A 22483-nucleotide genomic window follows, 5' to 3' on the forward strand; every position below is an offset into this window, starting at 1 on the left:
GAGGAAAGTCGAATCAGTGAGTGTGTAAGCATCTCAGCGCTGGCAGGGGTCTCCACAGGGCTGCTCCAGCACCCAGGGCTGCATCGGGGCAGGCCCATGTGGCTTCTCCTCGGGGGTATCTTGCAGGAAGTGGGACTGGCTAAGGCAGCTGCACCCTGAAGAAAGCAAGAGACCCGAGAACTAGAAAGGCGAGGTTCACTGAGCCATTTACCTCTCTATCCTTCAGTTAATCTCACCTGTGTTTATCGGCCAGGTTGGCATAAAAAACCTTAACTATCTCAACCACTTACTGGGGATGCTGAATGATCCAGGTGAGCTGCAAAAGTGGATACCTACACTTTATCCTGAATTGTGGGCTATAATACAAATGTTTTTGTCAGGAGGATGAAGAGTTTTGTTTTGTTTTTCCGGAAAGGGGTCAATAGGCCAAACAAGTTTGGGAATCAATGGTTTAGAACACTGTCTTTGGGTTGTGTTGTGCCTGTTGATCTGGGTGTCCCTAAAATTAAATACACTGTGTCACTCCACAGCTATTCCCAAGCACAGTGGGGGGGGGGGACAAGTGGTAGCAGGCTCGGGAAGTGGCAGGCCTGGCTAGTGGGGGGGTCTTGACGGAAAAGCAGACTCTGACTTGGGAGCAAAACTCAGGTAAGAGAGCAAAGGGCTCAGGCTGGAGCCACCTCCAGGCCTGCGGTTCAGCTCCCAGCTCCGCCAATGCCTCGCAGTGGCACCTGGAGTAATTCACTGACCCCCTCCCAAACCTGGGTTTCTAGAAATGGGAATAGCAAGGCTGTTCCCTCCCAGACTCCCCAAGTGGTGCTTGGCAAACACGCACCATGCGCAGCACATAGTAAGCGCGAAACAGGCCTGCTCTTCCTCAGTGGGCTCCGTGTAACCAGGATAACAGAGAGAACCTCCCCTCCTGGACACATGGCGAGTCCATCTTCATCTTCCTCTTTCACATAAAGGGAGTGGCTTCAGATCATCCATGTGCAGGTAACTGTGCCTCAAGGGACTTCCAAGTCAAGGTCGAGCCAGCTCTGATGTTGGCTGGGGGTGGAGGAAGCTTGGCCGCAGGGCTGTAAGACTCGGGCTGCCAAGATGCCTGGCAGGTAAGCCCACACTAAGGCTTGGGACTTGGTTGGCACAGAGCGGCAAGGCACCAGAAGGCTGGGGGACAGGGATCCAGGAACTGGCCACTCAGGGGCTCCATGGCATCTCTGCCCTGCCCATGCCTGCAGCAGCTGCTGAGCACCTACTGTGTCCTGGGAAGTTATTTCCGTTGCTCTCTCCTGTGATCCTCCCAGCAGTCCTGTGAGGGTTGGGAGGCCCCACGCACTGAGCCCCGCATCCCCTGTGATTTTAAAGGTTCTTTCCAGGTGGTACTGGTTGAGGTCTGTATTGAGGCTAAGGAAGGACCCCACTGTGCAGCCTCATCCCTGGATCTGCTGGCCCCTGCTTTAGTGGGACACTTTGTTTCCTGCCATTCCCCGCCCCGCAAACAGAACTGAACAAGCATTTCTGTGTACTGATTGTGAAGACCATCTAGCTGGTGGTCTCTAGTGTGGGGGACTCCTGACTGAGAGTGGAGAGTTGGGGCGATAGCCCAAGAGAGTCCAGGTGCTCCTGGGAGGGGAGACTGCCCCAAACCATCAGGGAAGCTTGCCTGGAATTGCCTGGAACAGTGAGCCACAGGGAGGGCTGGGCCCCGGGCCTCAGTTTCCTCATCTGTCAGATGGTGTCACAACAAGAAACACCTGGCCTTCCTGCCCACCCTCTCTCCTTCCCTTTCCTCTGGCCAGGGCCTGCTGTGGGCGCCCCTCCCACTCTGTTCTGAAAGCGTGTTCATGCATGTGCTGTAGGGCCAGGGGGAGGGGGTGTGTGGCCACTTGTCCCCTCACCTGGCAGTTTCATCCCTGGGTTTCAATGCTGGCCCTGCCAGGTCACCCTGAAATCTCTGTGTCCTCATTTCAGGAGAGAAGGGGCAGTTTGTCTGGAGGACAGGGCTCAGGATGTAGGGCTGCAATGTCCAGCCAAGTCAAGGAGTCCAACTGGGTCTCAGCTTCCTCCTCTCTTGAGATGAAAGATGGCCACCTGAGGGGTGGGCATCAGAGGGTGGAGACCAAAGAGCTGGGCTGAGGGTCTGGTGAGCCCCTGCTGTCGGTCACTCTGCATCCTTGACCCTGTCCAGGCGTCCCTGCTTATCTGGGCAGTCGACCTGGCCATGGGTTGCAGAGTGCCAGCCTCCGGGGGCAGAAAAAGACTCACTAGAGAGGGTAACAGTGCCATGCAGGAGGTCCTCAGCTTCATTCTCTGCTACAGGGGGCGTGTCGTGGGGAGTCCATGGGACCAGGTGAATAAAGGAGCTCGAAGGACTGGGTCTGAAAGGCCCTCCTCCACCTTGGGTGGTTGTGGGGGAGTCAGCGTGCCCAGGTGCAGGCCCTCACCTCCCTTATTGCCCCTGCAGAGGCATCCTGCCACCCCGTCCTTTCGCTGCTCGCTGGCTGACTTCCAGATCGAGAAGAAGATAGGCCGTGGGCAGTTCAGTGAGGTGTACAAGGCCACCTGCTTGCTGGACAGGAAGACCGTGGCGCTGAAGAAGGTGCAGGTGAGCCAACGGGCCCATGTGGGCAAAGCCACATGGAGAACAGGCGCTGGTATCTCAGTGGGTGGCCCTTCCCTTGCTTACCACAATCCAGAAAACCAAGCCCCTGGCATCAAATCAATGCCAACTCATAGTGACAGGGCCAACTCCCCACTGGGAGTTTCTTCATGGGAGTAGAAAGCCCATCTTTCTCCCAGGAAGCAGCTGGTGGTTTCAAACTGCTGACCTTGCAGTTAGCAGCCCAACACATAACTGCTATGCCCCCAGGGCTCTACCCATGCTGTAAAGGAGAAGTGATCACAGCTGAGCTCCTGCTGTATGCTGGCTTGTACAGGAGCGTTCTCCAGGTAGCCTCCTGGTACAGAGACAGTCACCCTGGGGTTGGGATCTCTACCCCAAGGTAAAGTATTTCGCCAAAGGCCACAGAGTGAGTTAAAGAGGTGGCGAGAGTCAACCAGCCTCCCTCTCGCCTGGATGCACACTGCGCCTCCGGTTCCCAGCAACCTCCGTGCCTCTCCCTCCCAGGCCGAGGAAGACGTCTGAAGCAGCCAACTAAGGCTAAGAAGCAGTTCAGCAAGAGCCACCGGGCCCATTTGCTGCAGGAAAATGGCTTTAAACCCTCTGGCAAAGCTGCCTGCATCCCTCAATTTGCTCATTTGTCCTTAAAGAAGGAGATTAACAGCCTGAGCCCAGGGTGCCCAGGAAAGGGGAGGCAGTGCAGATGATGTCAGGGATGGGGCAGGCAGAGGCCAGCTTGCTGATCTGGATGCCACACGTGACTTCTGCTGGCCCCGGCAGGCTGGGGGACCCCTTGGCCCTCCCTCCATGGAAGGCCCCCCCACTCACTGCTCTTCATCTTCCAAGGGGGCTCTCGGTTGACTGGTTCGTGAGGAAGCTGCCCTCCTGTCTACCTTTTGTTTGAGCTGCAAGTCAGAATGTGCTGGAGGGAGCACGATTAATGAGCACTTTCACCCTGGTGGTGCTGACAGCTAAGCATTAACTGCAAGGTCAGCGGTTCAAACCCACCAGCTGTTCTGCAGGAGACAGGCGAAGCTTTCGACACCCATTAGGAGTCAGTCTCAGAAACCCACAGAGGCGATTCTACCCTGCCCTATAAGGTTGCTAAGACTCAATGGCAGTGGGTTTGGTTTAGGTTTTTGGTGGCCCTGGTGGCACAGTGGGTCAGGTGCCAGGCTGCTAACCACAAGGTCAGCGGTTCAAACCCACCAGCTACTCTGCAGGAGAAAGACAGGGCTGTCTGCTCTTGGAAAGATTTACAGTCTAGGAAACCCCAGGAGCAGGCTTACTCTGTCCTGCCAGGTAACTATAAACCAGCATCGACTCCATGACGGGGGGTTTCATATGTGTGAAGGGGCCAAGGACCCTATGTTGGTGCTGGACTCACATCTTCTTACTCAATCTCCAAGACTCCCCTGTGAGGTTGAGCTACTACTGTCCCCACGTACAGAAGTAAAACCTGAGGCTCCGAGCGAGCTTCCTGGCCTGCCCCTTTGTGACTCACTAAGCAACTTGACTTCTCTGGGCTTCGCCTCCTCCGCTGTGAGCTGGGGCAATGCCGTGCCTCGGGGCTCGCAGCCGGGGTTCAGTGTGTGATCGGCATTCGCCCTGGCTGAGGAGATGGGAGGGGAGGATTTCTGTGCTTTAACTGCTCGGTTTCTCTCTTCCTCCCTCCTCAGATATTTGAGATGATGGACGCTAAGGCAAGGCAGGACTGCGTCAAAGAGATTGGCCTCCTGAAGGTGAGTGTCCGGGGCCCAGCGGCTCCCCTTCCTTTCCTCTGAGGGACCTCAGCTGCAGGCCTGGCTGTGTCATGTCCAGCGGAGCCCCCATGAAGTTCAGAAAGGGCTCCCGTACGGGACGGCACCATGTCCATGGAGCAGTCTGGGAGTGGAGGAAAGGGCGAGCTTTGGGGCGGCATGGGGGCCTCAGTTCAAATCCTAAAGTCTTCAATTACTAGCTACGTGCCCATCGCTTCTCTGAACCTCTGGTTCCCATCGTTCGTAGGGTCTGGGAGGACCGAGAGGATTAAATGAAATATCTAAAGAGGGCACATGGAAGGTACTCACGTGGCATCCTCTTCCCGCCCCACAAACACACCCGGTTTGCTGAGTAGCTGATGGTGAAGTGGGGCTGCCCACAGCAGGGCTGCAGAATTTCAGATGAGCAGGTGGCCCTATTCTGAGTTCTCAGGCCTGGTCACTGGCTCTGTGGACTCCAGGCTGAGGAGCGGCTGGGAAGCACACACTGACTGTCTGGGCTGACGTGGGCCAGGGAGCCCAAGGGGGAGACCTGCCAGAGCCTGTCCTGGAACCATCTAGAAGGCTGAGATGAGTCTGCTGCAGGAAACCAAACAGTGCGGGGAGGGGGAAGACTGGAGAGGCTGGTAGACCAGATTGTGGTGGCCTCAGGACAAGGAACTGGAAGGCGGGGACCAAGGGGAGCCACTAGAGGAGTGTCAGAGCCAGGACAGGATGTCACGGGGGCGAAGCTGGAGGCCCAAAAGCGGGATCCTTCACTAACTATTACAGCTAGAAAAAGAGCCTTCAAATGCTGACATTTAACAACCTGAAGTCAGGGCCAGCTCTGGGACCTGCCCATGCTCTTGGGAACTCTGAGAGCGGCACCGCTGCCTCCTGGAGTACAGACTGACCTGGCCCTGTGGGCTGGAGCTGACACTCGCGGGCTGCCTCCCTGGTGTCCCGGCTCCCCAGCAGCAACTTCAGCAGACACATGGGCTTAGCGCACGGGTTCGTCATGGACGCTCTCCTGCCAGGATTCCACAAGGCAGGCCAGCGATTGTGTAAGAGTGAGGAGAAAGAAGGAAGAGGCCACATGCTGAGCCCGGGACAGAGCAGCGTGGGCCCCACCTCCCTTGAGGGGCCTGGGTGGGGATTTCCAGGTGTCTACCACGCTCTGTGCAGTCTGGGCCAGTCGTTCCTGGACATCTTCCCGGCAGCTGCCTAGCTGATCCTCACAGGCACTCTTCAAAACAGCTTGCCTGTTTTATAGCTAAGGAAACAGACTCAGAGATGCAAAATGGCTTTCCCAATGCCACCTAGATCTACCTGACTCCCAAGGGCAGGTCTGTCCCCCAAGCACCCAGCACTCTCTCCAGCAAATGCCAGGGCCCTGTGATGGAGTGCCAGCAGCCCGGGGCAGACACCGGGGCTGTGCAGTCTGTGACAGGTGCCGCCTCCCCCTCTCTCTGTGGGCAGCAACTGAACCATCCAAACATCATCAAGTATCTGGACTCATTCATCGAGGACAACGAGCTGAACATCGTGCTGGAGCTGGCTGATGCCGGTGACCTCTCGCAGATGATCAAGGTGAGGGGGCCAGGAGGCCCAGGAATGCCCTCCCAGGCTCTGTCCCTAGGTGCCACTGGAGAGTGTGCCTGGCCCTACCCATCAGCCTCAGGAAGCTCCACCCCAAAGAAGCTGCTCTATACACAAAGGCAACGATGCTTGCTAGATGCTGGCTACCACAGGCAGGTGGCATGGAGAAGGAGCCAGGCACACTGAGAAGACCACCCTTTGGCCGTCCTCCACCAGCTTAGCCTGCCCATGAGCCGCTTCTCCCATCAAGGACGGCACCTCAGCCTTAGTTGGGCGCCAGCCTTGGAGTCTGGGGAGACGCCTGGGTCCATTTTACACAATGGCTCAATTTTACACAAAATTGAGCCCAGTGAGGTTAGCAGATTTTCCAGCAAGTTCCCAGCAAGGTGAGGACAGAGTCGTGTCTGTGACATGGTCCTGTTTTCCAGCCTGGGACCCCTAATGGACACCAGACCCAAGCTGATCTCCCCCAAGGCCCTGCCAGCCCTGGGGGACATTACCATTTCTCAGGCTTGGCTAAGCTGGGGCTCTCAGAGAGGTTGGGCAGCTTGCCAGGCCTCACTTGCAGCTCAGCCCCAAGTCTGGCTCTTGTTCTGCACCCATGGCGACCCACATTGCTCCCCGCCCCAGGTGAAGCTGGATTCATTGTGTCTGTTGTAGGCTGTGACCAGACCAAGCACACACTGCCACACTATCCTCAGAGAGGTTGAGCCCGCTGCCTGACCCCAGGTCCAGCCCCAGCCTCACTCCCAACTCCTTCCTCACGGCCCTCACACCCTGCTGGCCTGGACCGTGTCTCTGGGCACCATCACGGGCCCTTCTGGCAGGTCCCAGCAAGCCTGGACCACCCTCAGCCCCACCCACCCCTAGTCCCAGTTACTCTTGGAAATGGGCCGGGAGAGGGTTCTCTGTCTTTTCCACCAGGCACTGGAGAGTGAGCAATTGCTCACTCTTGCTCTTCTGAAATTTGGCTCCAAGGAATACGGGCATCGTTGGGAAGCGTCATTACTTGAGCTGTTATCACCTGCTTTTATATTTTCGTTGACATATTAATGCGTTTGCAGAGATGTTAATCTTCACACAGATCCCTAGTGGGAACAGATGTGGTATATCATGTCTCAGTTCCTCTTTCCCCACACTCCCCCCTTCACTTGTTTCTCCTTCACATATTCTCCCGCTGAGTATACATGCATCGCGTGCCCACTCCATGCCAGTCTGTACCAAGATCCCTGGGTCTGCTGGCATGAGGCCTACCCAGAGCTCGTGTTTCAGTGGGTAGGCAGCCCCATGAATGAGCTGCGTGAAGCACAGGCAGAGCTGAGCCAGGTCTGTGAGAGTCAGGGGAGCTTCCCAGAGGAGGTGACACGGAGCTGAACCTGTGGGCCATGGCAGCTTAGCAAGAACCGACTCCCCTCCCGAACAAACCTCACTGCCATTGAGTCAATTCTGACTTGTAGTGACCCTGTAGGGCAAATAGAACAACCCCCTCCCCGCCACCGCCCGCCCCCTCCCCGCCCCCATGAGTTTCCAAAGCTGTAAATCTTCCTGGAGCAGGAAGCCTGGTCTTTCTCCCACTCTGCATAGTGAGTGACTATGCCACCAGGTCTCCTTGTGCCAGAGCCAGAGGGTGTGAAGTCCCCAGGAGCCCCCCAAGAAGTGTGTCCATTAGCAGCATGAGGGGAGGAGAGGGGGTAGGGAAAGGAGGAGCCGGGTACCAGGCAAGGGCAATGGGCTCAGGCAGCACCTCTAGGTCCAGGCTCAGCACTCAAAACATGGCCGCAACGTCAGCAAGATGCTCCCTAAGGCCCACGGTGGGAAAATAAAGAGTGGGTGCCTGGGTGAGTGGCTAGCGGCAATGGGGAAGGAGCCAGAGGCATGAGGAAGTCTCCCAGCACTAAGAATGCAGCTCCTGTCTCAGCGGGCAATGCTGGGCCCATAGAAGGAGGCGGGAGGGGACAGGAAGTGTCTCCCAGGTTGGGCAGAGCACACTCTCAGCCATGACACACATCTGACACCCTTCTGGGGCTGGAATCAGACCAAACCCCAAACCCCGCTGCCATCGAGTGATTCCGACCCACAGCACACCCATAGACCGCGCAGAAAGACACCACAGGCTTTCCAAGACTGTACATCTTCAGAGGAGCTAGCTAGCTGCCTTATCTTTCTCCCAGGGAGCGGCTGGTGGATACAAGCCACTGATCTTGGGGTTAGCAGTGTGGTGCTTAACCCGCTGCTCCACCAGGCACCACCAGACCTGAAACGCAAACCCACTGCCCTACGCTATACCCGGTTTCCAGGACCTTGTTAATTCTTTCTTTTTTAATCAGTCAGTGCTACTTTGTGATTCTTTATGGGCGCAGACAGCTTCTCCCTTCTCTCACAGAGCCACTGGTGGGCTTGTACCCCTGAACTTTTGGTCCAGCACTTACCTGACAACACAACCAGGGCTCCTTTGATGGTAGACTGTCCTGGTCAAGTCCTCCCCACGCCCTTCCCCATGCCTCAGTTTCCACTCTGTCTCAAGACTAGTCATTGTGGGAATGGCAGGGCCTGGTAGAAGCTCTTTGCCTTTTTAAAGAAAGGAGGCGGCACATGAGTGTTCGGTGTCCCCTTGTGCCTGGCCTGGGACTGAGAGGGCTAGGTGCCTCCTCCTGGGCCCTGGGTTCAAGTCAGTCCCTGTAAGTCAGGGCTGGGTGGGCCAACTGGATCTGACTGGGATTCCGGGCCGGACTCCCTGGCTCCGGCTCCTCATGCCGTCCTGATTCAGGAGCCCTCCCCTCCTTCCTCACCTTTCTTGCTTCTGTGCCTGTGCCAAGCTCAGCAGAGCCAGTCCCCTAGCAAGCAGGGGAGGCCAGGCTGGGTGGTGGCAAGCCCCCAGGCTCATCAAGCCCACCCTTGAGCAGCAGCCTGTGGCTGGGTTTCCTCATCTCTCATGTGCCCAGCACAGTCTCTTGCACTTGGCAGGAGCTTAGTTTCCTGCTTCTTTCTCACTCCCAGTGCTCTTGGGCTTCCAGTGGAACAGGTGTGGCCAGGGCCCAGCTGCCCTCTGTGTGGTCACTAGCATGCCAGGCTGGACCAGCCCATCTCCAGGTCCATGGCCTTAGTCCCAGCGCTGTGTATGAGGATGCTAAAGCCGGAGCTGCTGCTCCCGGAAGCCACCAGAGACTCAATGCCTTCCTGCTAAATGTCAGGCAGTGCTTGTAGGATGTGACATTTAGAAAATCACCACTTAAAGCCACACGTACCCCCTCCCCTAAAATGCCATCATGGGGATTAACCCACTGAGGAATGTAAACAGGATCCAGGCTCCAACCCACCCTGTAGGCCTGGGGGCGCCCTGGGGTGGGGAGTCCATATTGGGAGCCTGGGTGGTCCCTCTCGAGGTATCTTTCCCAAAGTGGAGGCTCTCCCAAGGCTTTGCCACCAGCCAGGGACTCCAGGTTGGGCTCTCAGGGCTGCTTCCTGAGCCCCTCTGAGCTCCGTTCTGCCCCCCGAGTTTCTTTCAGAAGACCTGGGACTGAGCTGTGATGCCACCCTGACGCCAGTACTAGCTACTGTGTGGCCCTCAGTTTCTTCGTCTGTAAGATGGGTACAGTCCTTCAGATGGAGGGGTTGGCACAGTGCCTGGCACACACCCAGTGCTCAGCAAACGGGAGCTCATGTTGTCTCTTGCACCCCACACCCTCTTGCCCAGGTGGTGAGGGCATCCTGGTCGGTCCCCATCTTCCCTGACCACAACACTGGAACCTGTCAGAGCAGCCGCCCTGACACATGAGCCCAGTCTCACCTCTGGCTGCTTTGAGAAAAGGGATTGATCTGAATGGGCAGTCCCTGGACCGAAGCCTCTTACCAAGCTCACTGGTGTCCTGGCCAGGCTGGCCCTTCTGCTCACTGCAGACCCAGCCCCCAGCTCCAGTCCTGGCAGCTAGAAGCCCTTGTGGAAAGCTGGGGACAAGGACACGTTCCTGTTACCCCTTCAGGACCTCATGTGACGTGTCGCTTGAGAGCATCCTGTTTTGATGTGTTTATGTCTCTGGAGTATGGAGTGTGTTGTTTCTGGGCAGTGAGGTAGATGGGGTGCCTGCAGAAGTGGGGTCTGGTGATAGGAGACCCTCTCATGGCAGATTCTTGCCACGTCGAAAACACCCACGCTGCTCTGGGGTTTCTGGCGCCAAGGGGGGGGGGAGTTGGTGGCAGGACCCTGAAGTCATGGTGTAACCTAGGAATGTGGCATGGTGCCCACCTCCTGGGCCAGGCCAGAGAGAGTCTACCCCAGTCAGCTCTGTGCCAGAGAGTTTGGGGGGGGGGGAGATGGAAGACAGGCATTTGCCCAGAGGAGTCTAGAAAAAGTGTGACTGAAGACCACCTTCCAGGCATCCATTCGGGATCCCCATCCTGGACACCTCGTCTGGCAGGCTGGGGCACAGCACCCACCTGGGGGTGCGGGGTGCACACTGTGGGCTGGGGCGTGGGTGGGTGGTCCACGGGGAGAATGGGACCGAGGCAGAGGCGTGACCACTCAGGTTCCTGCATCCATTGTTTGGGCAACAACCTGACCACTCTCTGGGCCACGTGCCAGGCTGCCTGCTAGAGACAAGATGGTGTCAGTGCCTACTGCACCCTGCCCTCATAGCCTCTCACCTAAGCCTGCCTGCCTGTCTGTCTGTCTGTCTGTGTGGTGCCCTCCCCACCAGTTCTTTAAGAAGCAGAAGCGGCTCATCCCCGAGCGGACAGTGTGGAAGTACTTCGTGCAGCTGTGCAGTGCCGTGGAGCACATGCACTCGCGCCGCGTCATGCACCGAGGTACGTGCTGCCCCGCCACCCCCACCCCGCCGGACAGGCACAGGCCAGCCTGTGTTCCCCCCGGAGGGCGCTAATCTTGCCTGTCTGGAGTGGAGCCAGAGAGGGCCCAGCTGTGAGGTGCCAGGCCTGACTGTATGCACACCCCTCATGCCCCTGCTTGCCCAGCATCTCCTGTCCCTGACACCCAGCACAGAGAGGGTGCAGCAGCAGGGCCTGAGGGGTGGCTGGAGACACGGTCAGTCAGGCATGGCAGTTACAGGATGGCTACAGCTCTACGTGGAGGTCAGAGGAAGCCTCCCCCAGAAGGGAGCTTTCCCTATGGGTTTTGAAGTCTTAGTAGGAGTTGCCTGGAAAACAGAGACACTGACCAAAGACTGTTTCCAAAAGTTGTCTTCATCCCTGGGAGGTTTGGAAGGAGCTGCCTGGTCGGAGCGCCTGCTGGGTGCCAAGCAGTGTTCTGGGTACTTGGCGGAGTTCACTCCATGGACTCCTCAATCATTCATTCACCCGTTCCCTCATTCCTTCCATCTGTATTTCTCAGTGTCTCCTGTGTGTGAGGTCCTGCCTTTACCACAGCTTGAGGATTTTATCTGTTCACACAAATACTGTATGAGTGCCCACTATGTGCTACATACTATTCTAGGCACCACATAATAAAAGAAAGTGGTTAATCCCCTCACAGATCTCCAGCTGCCCTGGGAAAGTAGGTAGCGGTAGACCCTGTATGCCAGTGGTTCTCAACCTGTGAGTCTCGACCGTTGGGGGGTTGAACGACCCTTCCAAAGGGGTCACCCAATTCATCACAGTAGCAAAATGATAGTGATGAAGTAGTAACGAAAATAAGTTTATGGTTGGGGGGTCACCACCACGTGAGGAACTGTATTAAAATGCCGCGGCATTGGGAAGGTTGAGAACCACTGTTTTATACAGACAGAAACTGAGGCTCACCCAGGAAGGTAAGCTCCCGGAGGCCCCATGCAGGAGAGCCAGGGCAGGGCGTTCCCTTGCCCTGCTCTCCTAGCTCTCCCGGGCCACCAGGCCTTTTCCTTCCTCCAGGCCCCCCGACCCCAACCTCCATGGCCCCCACCAACCCCTGCTCCTTCCCCGACAGACATCAAGCCAGCCAATGTGTTCATCACAGCCACGGGCGTGGTGAAGCTCGGTGACCTGGGCCTGGGCCGCTTCTTCAGCTCTGAGACCACCGCAGCCCATTCCCTAGGTAAGCGGAGCCAGCTGTGCCCCAACAGCGCCCCCCAGTGGTCCCGCGGGGGATTCCGGCATTCTCCCGCTGTGCCCTGCCACCCCCATTGCGGGCGGAACACTGCTTCTGGGCCGCAGGTTCTCCTCTTCTCTCCACGCCATACGCGCTTCCCAAGCACGTGCTGGTGGTGCCCCAGCAGTGACCCAGAGGGGGAGACGAGGCGCTCAGGTGGCCTCGCGGCCATGCTGTGGGGCGGGGCGATCTGCCTCTTGCTGGAAGAGGCCCTCGTTGCGTCATGACCTCCATGTGGTGCTCCACGCGTGACTGTGCCACACTCCGGCCGTTCTTCGGGCTGGTGGGCCTCGGGCTGTGTCCTATTGGGGAGCTTGTTAATAGGCAGCGTGAGCCCTGTGGGAGCTGGGGCCCTCAGCTATGAGGGGGGCCAGGAGGTGGTGGGGAGGCAGGCTGGAAACAGCGTCCCAGGAAAGGTACAGGGTGGGCAGAGGTGCTGTGACTGAGTAGGTGGCCTGGTTTGACTGGAGAGCAGGGTCTTTGGGAAGGTGCTGTGGGGGACTGGATGGGACCTCAAACCCTGAGCTGGGTGGACTGTTCTCAACCCTGGGCTTCCGAATGCACTGCCAGATCTGTAACTTTACTGGGAAACTTGGCATGATGGATGATGAGTTTTCATTAGAATCTAGTAACCAGCAACACCCGCCACCTACCCACTAGCCAAGCACTGAAACAGGCCCCTCATGCATCACAAAGAGGTGCGTCAGTATTTAACATCTGCACCTGTGGGAGCACTTCCCAGCAGCCTGGGGGGTGGGGGTGGGCAGGCGGGCAGGGCCCCTGCTTCTCCAAAGCCCGCTGTGATGTGGGGTTTTCCAGAGGAAGTACCCTCATTGCTCTTGTAGCCCCCTCCCTAGATCCCGGTCCTCCCTGTGGGACCCACTGTTCTCCAGCCAGCCAGCCCCACCCGGAGCTCAGCTAGTGGGCCTCCACCCAACACCCGTGGGCCCTTCTGCCACTGCAATTTGTCTGTGGAGCCCCAGCCCCAGAGCCCTCGCTGCTCCTGCATGTCCCCAGGGATGAGGGGCACTCAGAGTAGAGCACGCAGGTAGGGGTTCAGCAGCCCGAGCTGCTTCGGATTGTGTGTGTGCATTGTGTGTTATAGACGTGTGTGTGGGGGGGGGTGTTCTGATTCTCATTTCCTTCTGATCCTGGAACACCTGTCAGTCGTGGTCCTGTTGCCAGCCAGGCAACCTCGGGAGTCAGGCACTTGCCCTGCAGTTCAAAAGGAGAAAAGTCTCGAGGCTCTGCCATGGAAGAGCTGCATGGCCCGTCACTCAGGCCTCCCAGGGGCTGTGAGGGTCACAAGACCCTCAATGTTTGCAAACGAAGATGCTGAGACTCAGGAAGTTTGAGTGGTTCTCCCCCTCCCCCTCCCTCCCCAACCCCCTGGTCAAAGCAGTAGAGCCAGGCCTTGAACCCAGGGCTGTTAGGTGCTGTCAGGTCAGTTTGGAGTTGTAGCGACCTCGTGTGCAATGGCACAAAGGTCTGAGGTCCGCCGCCATCCCTCCAGGCACCAGAGCAGGTGCTTTTCCAGAGACTTCCACCGGCCTCAGGAGCTCTTCCTGGAGCACCGACTGTCCTACTGCTGCGATGAAAGCTCCTGGAGATTCTGTTCAACCCGTGTGGCCGTGCGTGAGGACCGTATTTACCTCTTTGGTTTAAGAGCTTTGAAAAGGCCACCAATGCAAGGGAAACTGTCAGAAAGGAGCGTCAAATCCATTGCCCCTGTCCCCGTCAGTCAGGTTCCAAGCCGAATCTGTCCCGCGCCAGAAAAGACTGCTGCGCACCGTCAGAGCCCGTTACGATCACATCGTTAGCAACGGGCAAAAATACGGTCTCATCCGACTGTGATTTTATCGACTTCGACTGGTGCACTTATTAATGAGAAGGAATTGGAACTAGGGGAAAGGCCACCGCCGAAGCTGGGCCCTTCCTGGGGCCTCTGAGTATCTGCCAGCCCCTGGGATGGATGGAAGGAGCTGTCCTGGGACTGGCCCTTCCCCAAGGCTGGGCCCATGTGCCCAGCATCCAGGAGATACCCACAGAGCTGAGAGGCCTGCATGGGCTCACAGAACTGAAGGCCTACTCTGCTCTGACCCAGGTTCCATGACAGGGACCCTGCAGGATCAAAGCCAGGGCCTGAAGTCCCCAAGACACAAAGGGGAAAATCTCCATTTCACAGTGAGGTTCTGCAAAATGGTGCACAAACACACACACACACACACACACATTGGGCAAGAGCTTGGACTAATTGCCTCACACTGTGACTCAGGAAGGATGCAGGGGGCGGGGGGCACCTTCACACTTCGTGCGTGGGTATGAATTATGCATCCACCGCGTCAAATGCACACCTACTATGTGGGTACACTGTGGGGGCAGCCATGTTGCCCTGGCAACCACCTCCGCTCCTGAGGCTGCTGACCCAGGAGCCAGTATGCAAATCTGGGCTCTTCCTGCCTCTCCCTCCGTTAGCCCCTCCCCACCTCTGTATTTGCTCACATGAGGCTGGCATGAAAGGGCATTAGTCAGTGCCACGGCCGGGCTGACAGGTGCGGTACCCAGCGGTGGCAGAGCGGCTGTCTCGGTGTCAGGAATAGGAGCCGTAATTAGAGCGCGGAGCAGAATGAGCGTCAGACGAATTACCAGGCAGCAGATCATATTTGTCAGGAAGGATTGCATACATAAAAATTAAGTGACAGTACACGCCGGCGTAATGAAAGAAAAATGAAAGATTTGCCTATACACAGCTCACAAGCTACAAGCAAGTGTCTCGCTCGGAGCAATGACAGCAGCTGTGAGACAAACTGCAGGGCTGGGAGAGCAGGCCCTGCTGGCTCGGTGGCAGTGACAGGGCCGCCGGGGCGCGGGGGGAGCAGAGCTTGGAAGGGAGGCCTGCTCACACCCAGGACCGATACAGGGTCCCGTGCCACCTCCCAGGCCTGGGGGGTGGGGGTGACATCTGGTTGGAGCCAAGCAGTCAAACCAAGCCATGGGGCACTCCACCAGTCTCTCTCCGTCCCCCGAGTGGGCTGCCCGGCCCTGTGCTGGGTGCAGGGGACCTGGAAGTTATGTAGCCTTCAAGGGACTCCCCTACTGGGGAAGGTGGGAGACAGACACAGCCCCAGCCAGCATGACAGGGTAAGGAGGCGGGTAGGGCTCCTACCCTGAGGACCCCGTGTGCACCCAGCAGTTTAGGCTCTACTTAGGGTGTGGGACTGCCAGTGGGAGGGTAGGTTAAAATGTCTGGAAAATAAGATTTTACAAGCTATCACACACTGGCTTATTATCTCCATTTTAAGTTGAGGAAACAGGTTCAGAAGTGATCAGCCTTGCCTGGGGGGTCACAAGAAAGGAGACTGAAGCTGGGTGTCAGCCCAGTTCTAATGCTCTTTCCTGGGGCACCCCTCACAATGTGGCAGGAAGTGGGCTTGGGTCACAGATGCCCAGAGAAGGGTTTGAGAAAGGACTCCCCACAAGGTATCTGAGTAGAGGGGATACCCAGTCAACTGCCGGCCCATGTAGGGGGAAGCCCATTCCATTTCGTGGTAGCAAGAGGTGACCAGGGACCAGGAGGGCTTGTCTGGACTCCCAGGGAAAGGAGTTGGAACCTTCTCTCCTGCTGTGTGCAAGCACTCCCATAAGCCCCTGGGCCCTCAGGAGCCCAGTGTGGGTCACCCTGTGCTGTGACATGTCAGTCCCCCACCTGCCCTACCCAGGGGGCTGGGCCATCCTCATAGACTCATAAGATGCTTCTGTCGTGGTGGGTCTCCCTCCAGCTTCACCCTGCCCCAGCAGCACAGGGCACCTGGAAATGACCCTTGGAACTCTGTGCTTTAGCCTGGACCAGCTGTGCCAGCCAAAAAACTCAAGCTCAAATTGCCAGAGAAGAGACCGGGTGCTAACACCTGGGAGAGAGGGCAGGCGTTTCTGACCTTTTCAGAGGCACGTACTGTTAGAAAAACAGCTGATACCAATAGGGAGACGGAGAGGACCAAGGGGGTGGGCCAGGTTTCCAACTACAGTTGTTTTGTTCATTCATTCAGTGATTCATTCTTCAAAGTCCTGCCCTCGCAGGACCCACAGCCTGGGAAGAAAATTCATTAGAGTTCTCACTGAGCCAAAGCTGACTCTTATCATTGCTGCCCGAGTCAAATACCCTTCATGCTCCCGGCCATTTCAGGGTGAGATTTGTCACTTGCAGTAGGTAACGCCCATTGCAACATGCCTGAGGCATGTACAGTATGGGGCCGTGTGCAGGCCAAGGTAAATCGGAGATTCCCTGAGCCATCTTTGGATGAAACCCTCCAGCCGGGAAAACACTGAGTGCCATTCAGAATCACTGGGCGGTGCTACCTGATTTCCACGTTGGTCATAACAAAGCCAACCCACCAAGTCCATTCTTACTCAGAGCCACCCCACAGGGCAGAGTGGAAATGCCCCCTGGAGACGCCACGGCTGTACATCTTCACAAGAACAGGCAACCTCTGCCGGCTCCTGCTGAGCAGCTGGTAGGTTCAACCTGCCGACACTGTGCTTACTTCCCAGCACCCAGCCCGCTCTGGCACCACACTGATGACAGCCACTCAATATTGTGGTTCTTAAGTGCCATCGAGTCAGCTCTGACCCATAGCGACCCTCTGCCCAACAGCATGGTCCTGCGCCATCTTTACAATTGTTCTTATGCCTGAGCCCATGGATGCAGCCACTGTGTCAATCCATCTCGTTGGGGGCTTTCCTCTTTGGTGCCACCCCTCCCCTTTACCGAACATAATGTCCTTCTCCGGGGATTGATTTCTCCTGACAACATGTCCAAAATATGTAAGATGAAGTCTGACCATCCTTGCATCTAAGGAGCACTCAGGCCTCACTTCTCCAACACATCTGGGTCTCTCCTTTGGGCAGTCCATGGCTTTCAATATTCTTCTCCAGCACCGCAGTTCAATGGCAGCTATTCTTCTACGGTCTTCCTTATTCACTGTCCAACTTCCGTGTGCATTATGATGCAACGTAGACTACCATGGCTTGGGTCAGGCACACCTTAGTCCTCAAAGTAATATCCTTTCTCTTCAATGCTCCAAAGACGTCTTGCGCAGTAGGTTTACCTAATGCAATAGGTCTTTTGATCTCTCGACTGCTCCTTTCATGAGCATTGAGTGTGGATCCAAGTACGACCAAATCTGACGTCACCTTTTCTCCATTTATCATGATGTTACCTTTGATCCAGTTGTGACCAATAGGTCTTCCTGACTTGAGTTGTAATGCATTCTGAAGGCTCCCATCCTTGATCTTCATAGCAGAGCTTCAGTGACTCCTTACTTTCTTCATGCCTCAGATTGTTAATAAGCCTTCCTCCAATTCTGATGCCACTCTTCTTCATGTAATCCAGCTTTTCTGATGATCTGCTCAGCACACAGATTGAACAAGTATGGTGAGAGGATACACCCCTGACGCACATCTTTCCCGATTTTAAACTGTGCAGGATCCCTTGTTCTGATCGCACAACAGCCTCTTGAGCCATATTCTCATTCTTGTCAAGGTTATCCACGGCTTAGCATGTCCACACAGTCGAATGCCTTTGCACAGGCAATGAAACACAAACATCTTGCTGGTATTCTCTACTTTGAGCCAAGTTCTATATGACATCAGCAATGATAGCCCTTGTTCCACATCCTCTTCTGAATCCAGTCTGAACTGGCAGTTCCCTGTCAATGTACTGCTGCAACCGCTATTGGATAATCTTTTTTTAAAATCATTTTGGGGGCTCATACAACTCTTATCACCATCCATACATCCATCCATTGTGTCTAGCACATTTGTACATCTGTTGCCATCATCATTCTCAAAACATCTGCTTTCTACTTGAGCTCCTAGTATCAGTTCCTCATTTTTCCCCTCCCTCCCCGCTCCCCCTTCCCTTATGAGCTCTGATAATTTATAACTTACTATTATTTTGTCATATGTTACACTGTCTGACATCTCCCCTCGCCCACTTTCCTATTGTCCATCCCCCAGGGAGGAGGTTATATGTAGATCCTTGTAATCAGTTCCCGCTTTCTACCCCACCTTCTCTCCACCTTCCTGGTATCGCCACTGTCAGCACTGGTCCTGAAGGGATCATCTGTCCTGGATTCCCTGTGTTTCTAGTTCCTATCTGTACCAGTGTACATCCTCTAGTCTACCAGGTCTGTAAGGTAGAATTGGGATCATGATGGGGGGAATGCATTTAGGAACTAGAGGAAAGTTGTATGTTTCATATGTTGGGTAATCTTATGCAAAATTTTACTGGTGTGCAATATCAAAGATACTGTTCTATAGTTTGAACATAGTGGAGTCACCTTTCTTCAGAGTGTGCACAAATATGGATCTCTTCCAGTCAGTTGGCCGGGTGGCTGTCTTCCAAGTTTCCTGACAGATGAGTGAGACACTCAATAGAAATGAGTAGGGATTTGTGTAATGAAGCCCATTGGAAATTAAGTCAATTAAGTACAATTTTTTTCTCCACAAAGTTACTTCTGAGGCCTTTGCCTAGCTTGGCCTGGACTCCACTGGTTGGTTTGAGTCCATCTAGAAGTACCTCCAAAGAAAGGCCTGGGCATGTACTTCTGAAACCCTCGGGAGCCCAGTCCTAATTCGAGCACAGGGCCACAGGGGTCAGGATGGACTCCACAGCAAAGGCTTGGGTTTGGGTTTAAGTGGAGATCAGTGATAGCTTACCCATTACGCAAGGAAAGAATGGATTTACTTGTATTTCGTTGACGAATCCACAGTGAACAGTTTCATGTCTTTTCACCACATCCAAGATTCCACTTCCAGGTGTGGCTGGCATCTGTCTCACTCCTGACCCCACTGCGCCATCCTTCCTACAGGCAAGCCTGGTGGTGGTGATGTGTTGCTGCCCAGGGGTCCTGTGTTGAGATTTGGAGGGACAAGGGAGCGTTGAGGGGTCTAAGATGCCAGGCTGCAGACTGGGGTGGGCGAGGTTTGGGTGGTGAGCAGGGCTGTAGGATGGGTGGGAGGGAATGGGAACAGTGAATGAGCTCCAGGGATGGCGAGCCGACCTCAGCAGAGCCCTTCCACCCGCACATCCCCCACAAAGCCTATGTGACTACCCCCTTTTCCGGAGACGGAAATCAGAGCTCAGAAAGGCCAAAGGGAGGAGGCCGGGAGTTCAAGCCTCCCGCTTCCACCCACCAGGCCCTCTGGGAGGGAGCAAGAGTTGACGGTCTTCTCCCATACTGATACACCACCTCCTGCAGGTGAGTCGGAACCCACCAGGTGGTTCTACTGATGGGAAACTGCGTGACTGAGCCAGGTTCAAGCCCAGCCGGGCCAGGATCGGACACCGAAGGGCACGCACACACACATCACACCCCCAGACAGGAGCACATCCTCCTAGCGTTTGTGAAGCGGCCGCGTGGGCGGGTGTGGCAGCTCGCACGCGGCCTCTCCTGCCGTCTTCCTCCAGGGCGGTGTGTGGCGGGCCCAGCGGCGTGCCCACGCCGAGCTCGCGCGCGGCCCGCGCTGGGGAGGCAGACACACGCCTGTGCGTCAGAGCGCCGCCCTGAGGCCGGGCCGGTGGGACCGGAAGTGCCCGCAGAGACTCCTGGGACGGACGGGCCCTTCCGGGGCGTGGCCTCGGGGCCCGCGTGCCGCTCCGCGGGCTCCTCTCGCTTCCCCGGCGTCCTGTCTCCCTTGGGGGCCGGGGACACGTCTTCCAGGGCTGCTGCCACTGCGATGCCCTTGCTGCCTCCTTTGGTCTTGAAAACCCTCGCACGCACTGTGCGTCATGCTCCCTACAAACCGAGACTTGAAGTGACTTCCAAACCAAGACTCGCAGCCATCGGTTTGATGCCGACGCACAGCGACCCTCTAGGACAGGATGGAGCCGCCCAGTGGGCTTTCAAGGCGCGGCTCTTTACAGGCACAGAAAGCCCCATCGTTTGCCCTGGCGCAGCTGGTAGTTTCAAACGGGCCACCTGTGGTTAGCGGCCCCACCTGTAACCACTGCATACGTCACGGGGCACCTTTAAAGTGACTTACTCCCAAGAAAAGGCAAGGCCGGAGGACGTGTTACTTGTAGGCCCTGATGCGCAGCCGGGAGCCCTCCAGGTGAGACAGAATACCCCAAGGCAGGAGACCAAGAACGAGCAGCCCTTCCCATAGGGCAGGAGCACAGCACCCCGGCCAAGCCTCCCGCCATTAAAGTTTCACCCATTCCTTTGTTCATCGGTTCTACAGATGTCCATTGAGCATCTGACAAGATGAGCAAGGGCAAGGGAGGCCTGGTAGGCGCACTCCCCATCCCACCCCACCCCGCTCGGACTGGAGTGCAGATGCTTTGTCCTGAAACACAGGTTCTTCCGCTGTGGGCCAAGCCAGCCTTTCCTTGATGTGTGAGATTGACAGGCTCCTGGTAGTTGCTTCCTGGGACTAGATCTAAAGCAAACTCAGGCTGAGGGACGTGTGTCAGGTTTAGGCCCTGTCCTCCCTACCAGAAGTGGGAGCAGCCATGGATTTTGGTCTTCCCAGACTGCCCACACGGGCTCACTCCCCACTGAGGACTTCCATCGCTCCCGCTATGTCTGTGTGTATCCCATCAGTTCCGTGGTGCCTTTCAGTGTGTGAAACAATTTACGCCTCATGGTCGCGTCTGTGGCACCCAGGGTGCTGGCATCCACGAACATACAGCCTGTCCCAAGATTCCCACTGTGAACTGTTTGGATTTCATCCTGCGGTTTGGATATGATAAGTCATCTGTTTCACACTTGGCCATTCATTTTACTTTTGTTCCCTCCTGACCAAAATACATAAAGCAGTTCCAACTTGGACTCGCAATTTGCTTTCCCCATAGACGCCCACACAGATTTCTAAATCAACGGACAGCTCTTTTTGCTGCATTTCTATTCACAGTGGGCAGAAATACTGATCCCAGCTGCCGAGATTCTTGCTTCTGGCTAGGTTCTGGAAGTCTTTTTTTCTTTCTAATCCCTCCAGGGGATTCTAATGCCCTGCCAGCAGGGGCACCTCCGATCTGGCGCACCCCAGTCTTTGGGTAGGCAGGACAGCCCCAGAGGCGCAGGAAGTATGCCCTAGGTGCCCCGGCCACCCTGTGTTGCCTCTCCCCTCGCCAGTGCATCCTGCCCTGCAAGGAGCCTAAGCACCCACCCCTTGGTGTGTTTCAGTTGGAACCCCATACTACATGTCTCCAGAGAGGATCCATGAGAACGGCTACAACTTCAAGTCAGACATCTGGTCTCTGGGCTGCTTGCTGTATGAGGTGAGTCTTGCCCTGAACTTGGTAGGAAACATACAGCATGGTGGGTGCCCGAACAGGGCAGGACACTGTGCCACCTCCACTTGCAACATCACTGGTACCATCTGCCACGAGCAATGTCAGACCGGAGGTGGTTGTCCGAGGGGTGGGAATGGCAGGCTGGGTGCCGTCTGGGGAGGGGGACAGACTGGAAGCAGCCAGTAGGGGTTCAGGGTCTGCTTGTGCAGTAAAAGGAGCGCAGGCAGGGTGCGCGGGGGGGCGGGGAAGGTGGGGGTGAGGGGAACCTGTTTGCTCAGATGACTTGTGCTTGCCAATCCCCAGCAGCCCCAATTGACCTGGTAGCCCCATTATCACATTGGCTCTAGGGACCGGAGAGGAATCTGATGTGGCTCACACCTCTGAAATGCTACCTGCTGAGTGATGGCCACACTCTTCCTGGCTCAGGACCATGGGTCTCACTACAGACCAGGGCCCCCTCCCACACCATGAAACTTAGCCAGACTTGGCAGTCAACCTGAACCCAGGGGCGGGAGCATTTATAAGTCTTGGTGGACTCAGGCAAAAGACAGCCAGAGTAAGTGAAGTCCCCGCCCATTTTGGCCGGGCACATTTGGGGCCCCTGGGAACGGGTAGCTCAAGCCACTCAAGACCACGAAGCTGTTGCAGCTGAGGAAAGAGGCCTGCCCCCATCGGCTTTTCCACTAGTCCAGTGCTTCTCAAATTTCTTCATGCCGCGACCCTTTCATATACTTCCTCAGGTGTTGGAGGTCCCCCCAACCATAAACTTATTTTCGTTGCTACTTCATCACTATCATTTAGCTACTGTGATGAATCGGGCGACCCTGTGAAAGGATCATTTGATCCTCAAAGGGGTTGTGACCCACAGGTTGAGACTCGCTGGACTAGTCTGTTCCAGACCACTCCGTGCTGGTGGCTCTGAGATAACATTTGCTTCCTGAACCCCAGCCTGCCCATCCCTAAAATGGGAAAAGTAATCCCTGCTCTGCCTGGTCCTGGTCCAGATGGATAAGAAAGCAGAGGGCTTGGAAACCCCCCACTGGCTCTGCAGACAACGCGCCTGGCTCCCTGGCCATCCCACGAAGGCCTTTCAGGGCCCAAGCAAGGGCCCTCAGCCGAGGAAGCACACAGTACAGTTGGAGTTGTTTTGC

At 56.2% G+C, this 22483-nt stretch overlaps 1 protein-coding gene across 1 annotated transcript in view; it reads left to right on the forward strand.

Moving 5' to 3' along the window:
- NEK6 (NIMA related kinase 6) overlaps positions 1–22483 on the forward strand; it is a 90074-nt gene that overhangs the window by 56023 nt on the left and 11568 nt on the right. The window contains exons 3-8 of the mRNA XM_075560481.1: positions 2468–2608; positions 4303–4365; positions 5842–5952; positions 10656–10764; positions 11876–11983; positions 21223–21317. Coding sequence (XP_075416596.1) covers positions 2468–2608; positions 4303–4365; positions 5842–5952; positions 10656–10764; positions 11876–11983; positions 21223–21317 — 627 coding nt within the window. The remainder of the gene's footprint in view (positions 1–2467; positions 2609–4302; positions 4366–5841; positions 5953–10655; positions 10765–11875; positions 11984–21222; positions 21318–22483) is intronic.

Source organism: Tenrec ecaudatus, chromosome 10 (genome assembly GCF_050624435.1).
Source record: "Tenrec ecaudatus isolate mTenEca1 chromosome 10, mTenEca1.hap1, whole genome shotgun sequence".
Lineage (NCBI taxonomy): Eukaryota > Metazoa > Chordata > Mammalia > Afrosoricida > Tenrecidae > Tenrec > Tenrec ecaudatus.